General features: G+C 45.1%; 1 protein-coding gene across 1 annotated transcript; it reads right to left on the bottom strand.

The window, feature by feature from the left end:
* Window positions 1–2,596: 2,596 nt before the first annotated feature.
* Window positions 2,597–5,702, bottom strand: LOC129715231 (probable G-protein coupled receptor 139). The gene is made up of 2 exons (XM_055665089.1): window positions 5,603–5,702; window positions 2,597–3,495 (listed from the first exon to the last, which is right to left on the bottom strand). The coding sequence occupies exons 1-2, from the start codon at window positions 5,700–5,702 to the stop codon at window positions 2,597–2,599; spliced, it is 999 nt and encodes a 332-aa protein (XP_055521064.1).
* Between the last annotated feature and the right edge of the window lie 495 nt (window positions 5,703–6,197).

The following is a 6,197-nucleotide window of genomic DNA, read 5'->3' on the forward strand; positions in this document are numbered from 1 at the left end:
CAGCTAGTGTATCAGGTTACATAGGTCGCTTAGACCAGGAAGGAATTTGCTCAACTAATCCCTCAAGAATCTTATTTGTTTCTATAAGATCCCCTCCCGTTTTTCTAAATTCCAGTGAATATAAGCCCAGTCGATCCATTATTTGGATGTTTGGTTTATGGACCTTATGTTATTCGACCGTTATACTCCAATTGGGCCAGGTCACCCGCATAAAGATACAATGTATATTTTGCCAAAGTCCTAACTGCAACGGAACGTGTTTTGCTGCCTTCTTTTGAGGGGGCCGCTTGCTAAATTCGAAACATCAAACCCCCACCCCCCCCCCCCCCCCCCCCCCCCCCCCCCCCCCCACCCCACCTGTCATTCAGAGAGCAGCCCTGAACTGCTATTACCCTCATTGGAGACCCTTGGGCTATCTTTGATTGGACATTACTGGCTTTATCTAGCACTAAATGTTATTCATGTTATTCCCTGTATCATATATCTGTACACTGGCTCGATTGCAATGATGTATTGTCATTCCTATCATTGGTTAGCAAACAATAAATGCTTTTCACTGTACATGTGACAATAAACTAATGAAAATTACAATGTATAAAGAAGAAATTCAGAGACCAGCAGAGGAGGACAAAGGGTTTAATTAGAAAGCGAAAATTAATTATGAAAGAAAACTGGCAGGAAATATAAAAAATGACTGCAAAGGTTTTTTTATAGATATGTGAAGAGAAATAGATTAGTCAAAACAAATGTAGGTCTCTTGCAGTCATAAACAGGTGAATTGATCATGGGGAACAAAGACATGGCAGACCAATCGAATAACTACTTTGATTCCGTCTCCACTGAGGAAGATATAAATAATCTGCCGGAAATAGCAGGGGACCGCAGGTCAAGTGAGGTGCAGGAACTGAGTGAAATCCAGGTTAGCCGGGAAGTGGTGTTGGGTAAATTTAATGGATTAAAGGCCGATACATCCCCAGGGCCAGATAGGCTGCATCCCAGAGTACTCAAGGAAGTAGTCCCCAGAAATTGTGGATGCATTAGTGATAATTTTTCAAAACTCATTATATTCTGGAGTATATCCTGAGGATTGGAGGGTAGCTAATGTAACCCCACTTTTTAAAAAGGGAGGGAGAGAGAAAACGGGGAATTACAGACCAGTCTAACATCGGTAGTGAGGAAACTGCTAGAGTCAGTTATTAAAGATGGGATAGCAGCACATTTGGAAAGTGGTGAAATTATTGGACAAAGTCAGCATGGATTTACGAAAGGTAAATCATGTCTGACGAATCTCATAGAATTTTTCGAGGATGTAACTAGTAGAGTGGATAAGGGAGAACCAGTGGATGTGTTATATCTGGACGTTCAGAAGGCATTCGCCAAGGTCCCACTAAAAGAGATTAGTATACAAACTTAAAGCGCACGGTATTGGGGGTTCAGTATTGATGTGGATAGAGAACTGGCTGGCAGACAGGAAGCAAAGAGTAGGAGTAAACGGGTCCTTTTCACAATGGTAGGCAGTGACTAGTGGGGTACCACAAGGCTTAGTGCTGGGACCCCAGCTATTTACAATATATATTAATGATCTGGAAGAGGGAATTGAAGGCAACATCTCCAAGTTTGCGGATGACATTAAGCTGGGGGGGCAGAGTTAGCTGTGAGGAAGATGCTAGGAGGCTGCAAGGTGACTTGGATAGGCTGGATGAGTGGGCAAATGTTTGGCAGATGCAGTATAATGTGGATAAATGTGAGGTTATCCACTTTGGTGGCAAAAACAGGAAATTAGACTATTTTCTAAATGGTGACCGATTATATTTCCGTATCATATCTCCGTCCGCACTGCGGCCTGCCAACGAAGAGCTGGAAGCATCTACTGGAGACTGACTTCGGCAGCTTCAACCGCGGCAGGTTGCGGACTTTAAATCGCGGAGACCGCGATCCCCGCCGGGGATCGACCTTGGAGCTCCAACCGCAGGAGCGTGCGGACTTACCATCGTGGAGTTTGCCGGCTTTAGTCGGAGACCGACTTCGGGAGCTGTAAGCCGAAGGAACTTCGCCGCCCCGACGGAGGAACTTCGATCGCCCAGACTGCGGATGTCCCGACTGCCCGACCGCGGGAGAATAAAGAGGGAATTGGTTAGACTATAATTCCTTCGATCGTAGTGAGGAACGTGTGAATCCGCTGTTGTGGATGTTGATGCTATATTTTATGCGGTTGTGTGCCTCGTTGCTTTTTTTTCGTATAGCTGTACGGTAAATCGAATTTCACTCTACCGTAAGTGGTGCATGTGACAATAAACTGACTTTGAAACCTTGAAACCTTGAAATCTTGAACTGATGGAGGAAGGGAAAGAAACGGACAGAATTACAACATCTGCAAACCATGTTGATAAATGTGCGGAAACGTAGGTTTGAGTTGGTTATGGGCTAAATGGGACTTGGCCATTAAGTCAGCCTTGTCAGCGTTAAACAAGTGGAGCGAACGGCGTGAATTAGTGCCATGACTCTAGGATTCTACGACTTGCATTTTCTACTCAAATTTTTCTTGCTGTCTGTATTGTTTCTGGTACCAGCACAAAGGAAATCCGTGCAGGTCACATCATTTATTGAATTCCGCAATTAGTACAATAGGATATTTCAACAGAATCTTCAACTGTTCTCTGAACTTTGTCTGGGTCGCGGTGTATATAGCAGTGTTTGTACAGCAGCTGAGCAGTTGCAGCATGAAGCCTATTTCCTGTACAAACACTGGTATAATTACGGACTGAATGCCCAGCCACCACATTCTGAACCATATGGTGTACACGAGAAATACCGCCCAGAGCAGGATGAAATTCCACGAGATGAAAAAGAGTAAAATGATGGATTTTTTTCTGCTGACCACTTCCGGGTCAATGGGCCTCCCCCCGCCGCTGTGAGCCCGGAGCCTCCTGCGGGCTCTGGTCGCAGCTACAATGTGCCTAACGGTGAAAACGTTAAGCAAGAGGATCAGGGCGAATGGCAGTCCGGGGCTGAGGAAGTAATGAAGGACTTCGACAGACCCCCAGATCGGCGATTCCATAAACTCGAGTGAGATGGCACAAAACCAGGGGAAATTTAGATAGGCGTATTGCGCAGTAAGTGTAAAGTACCAGGTGCTGTTCTTCAAACAACTCAGCACGGTGACTGTTCCCAGGACAACAGCCGCCGTTCTCTCGGTACAATATTTGACTTTCAGCTTCTGGCAATTAATGGCGACAAATCGATCCAAGGTGAAGGTGACGGTGAACCAGATAGAACAGTCCGTGGCGGTGTAAAGCAGCAGGGCATGGACATTGCAAATAGGGAGATCGAGCAAAGGAAGGAAATGCACAGCGAAAGCTATGGGGATCTGCCGCAGTATCAAATCCAGGATGATAACCAGAAAATCAGCCGCCGCCATGGCCATCAGGTAGCGAGTTACACACCTGGAGAGACCGCACTTACCCCGCGAGAGGATGCCAATCGTCACTGTGTTAACTACGAGGAAGGAAAATAAACAGACTTTAGACATTTCTCGGGGATAAGAATTACTACTTGAAGAGGAAATATATTCGTCTCTTCCAAAAAGCACGACCGTACCCGATAGGGGGTGAAATTGTTCACTTCAGTTTAGATTAGAGTTTAGTTTAGTTTAGTTTAGTTTAGTTTAGTTTAGTTTAGTTTAGTTTAGTTTAGTTTTAGTTTAGTTTCGAGGTACAGCGCGGAAGCAGGCCCTTCGGCCCACCGAATTCGTGCCGGCCAGCGATCCGACACTTATACTGTCCTACAAACTGGGGACAATTTACATTATTTACCGACCCAATTAAACGACAAACCTGCACGTCTTTGGAGCGTGTGAGGAAACTAGAGAACCTAGGGAAACCCCACTTGGATAATGTGCACATTCCACACAGACAGCACACATCGTCAGGGACGAGCCGGGGGTTTTGACTACCGCTTCGCCACCGTGCGGCCATTGAGTGAATAGCATACATCGCTGGAGAAACCCAACCACTCAACTGCATATTCGTGTAAAGAGTGGGCACAACATGGTTGAGATCAGAGCACGATTCAGTGTGAGGTGTGGGATTCCTATAATGTTTGTTCAATCCGTCGCTTTACCAGTGAATGATGACTATCACAAGAATGAAGTTTCAGCTCAGATTCGATGTCGATCCTGACCTCGGGTGCTGCCTGTGTTGAGTTTGCATGTTCCCCTATGACCGAGTGGCGTTTCAAATTGTGATCCTGTTTCCTCCCACGTTCCAAAGACGTGCGGGATTGCAGGTTAATGGGCTTCTGTAAATTGTATCTGTTTGCAGGGAGTGGGTGAGAAAGTGGCATAACAGCGAACAAATGTAAACAGGCGACGTGGGAGGGAACAGAACCTTCGGACCACTACTTCCTGGAAGACCCAATCTCACAACGTTTCTCCCACTTTCTCGTCCACTCTTTAAGGATGCTGTTTACAATTTACAAGGGACAGATTAACTTATAAACCAGCGGGATTTCAGGATGTGGGCCGAAGTTGGAGCACCAGGACGAAACGCAAGACTATCACATAGATAACATGGTCACGATGGGCCGAAAGAGCGGTTCACATTCTGTGTCAATAAACTAAACTAAATTAAATTAAAACAAACTAAACTAAACTAAACTAAACTAAACTAAACTATACGCCACGAAACGAAACGTAACGAAAATATTGTGTCAAGTAGAGTGGCACAGCGGTAGAGTTGCTGCGTTACAGCGCCAGAGACCCGGGTTCGATCCTGATGCGGGCACTGTTTACACGGGGTTTGTAGGTTCTCGCTGTGTCCGTGTGTGGGTTCTCCGTTTGCTCCGGTTTCCTTCCAAACGCCCAAAAAATACATTTGTTTTGGTTTGTAGGTTAAGTGGCTTTGGTAAAATTGTAAATTATCCCAAGTGTGTAGGATAGTGTCAGTGTGCAGGGATCGCTGGTCGGTGGGCAGAAGGCTCTGTTTCCGCGCTGTGTCTCTGACATCAGAATCAAAATTTACGTAGGGTACAGCCCCACGGACTGGTACCTGTGTAAGAAGGAACTGTAGATGCTGGCTTAAACCGAATATCGACACAACAATTTGCAGTAACTTAGCGGGAAAGCAGCATTTCTGGAGAGAAGGAATGGGTGATGTTTCGAGTCGAGACGCTTCTTCAGATCGCTGGCCAGTGCCGTCTCGATGGGCCGAAGGGCCTGTTTCCACGCTGTGTCGCTAAACTAAACTAAAACCTCGCAGCTGCGCCACTGTATGATCCACTTGTCTAGACTAGTTTTTTAAGGTACAATCAATTTTGGCTGTCCCAACAAATATATGTAGCCTTTTCTGCGCTGTACACATGCGGAGTTGTTAATATTGAGAGCACTCCACTGTTTGGAAGATGCTTTTTCTTTCATCTTGCGCCTTTTGGGATCTCAGAACAATGAATGTGTAACTGAAATAATCTATACGTAAGATTTAACAAAACCAATACAAAGCTGAGCAAAAGAGTCCGATATCTGTTTGAATTCCGGAGCTTACAAAACGACAGCATCCTTATACTAAAGCATGATATGATTAATTAATGTCTGCATCAAGGCACATACCGGGGACAGCTATGATGGCGAGCAGCGGGTAATATATCCGCTGTGCTTTCAGAAGGAACAGATAAAGCCGAACTTCGTTGAAACTCCTCGTTGTCTCCATGTCGAGAACCCGCTCAAATCGATTAAAGCCGCTAGTGCTGCTCTCAACACTATGGAATAAGGCCACGAATAGATCCCCTATTATTAGAAAGGAATATCTCCCCAGTGGCGCAAATTGCAACCGCCGTGACTGATGTTAATTCCAGTCGAGGGAAATTAACACCTTCCTTGCCAACATTTTTTTTTTTTTTCTGTGCACAACAAAAAACATTACAAAAAAGACCTTCTACAGACATGACGTCGTTTGTGTTTCGGAACATTCACAGGGTCAGTAGAAACTTGTATTACTGCGAGTAAAATTCAAATGGCCCAGTATTACAAAAGTAGAATATTGACAGGGCTAACCACGCAGTGCTCCGGAGTTTACTGAATCAACAGGTAGATTCGGAGCCATTCATTCTTTACGGAAACCGGTTTTAATGACACCAGAAGACCGCGTAGTATTTTCAATTTGACGAACCATAGGAAATATATTATTGATGTTACCTGGATTGTT

The sequence above is a fragment of the Leucoraja erinacea genome, unplaced genomic scaffold (assembly GCF_028641065.1).
Source record: "Leucoraja erinacea ecotype New England unplaced genomic scaffold, Leri_hhj_1 Leri_1067S, whole genome shotgun sequence".
In the NCBI taxonomy this organism is placed as follows: domain Eukaryota; kingdom Metazoa; phylum Chordata; class Chondrichthyes; order Rajiformes; family Rajidae; genus Leucoraja; species Leucoraja erinaceus.

What these genes read in the sequence shown, in the direction of transcription:
- LOC129715231 (XM_055665089.1), bottom strand. Translation starts at nt 5,702, where the DNA reads ATGGAGACAACGAGGAGTTTCAACGAAGTTCGGCTTTATCTGTTCCTT. An exon ending in CGCCATCATAGCTGTCCCCG is followed by an intron (nt 3,496 to 5,602) that starts GTATGTGCCTTG and finishes CCTTCCTCGTAG; the next exon opens with TTAACACAGTGACGATTGGC.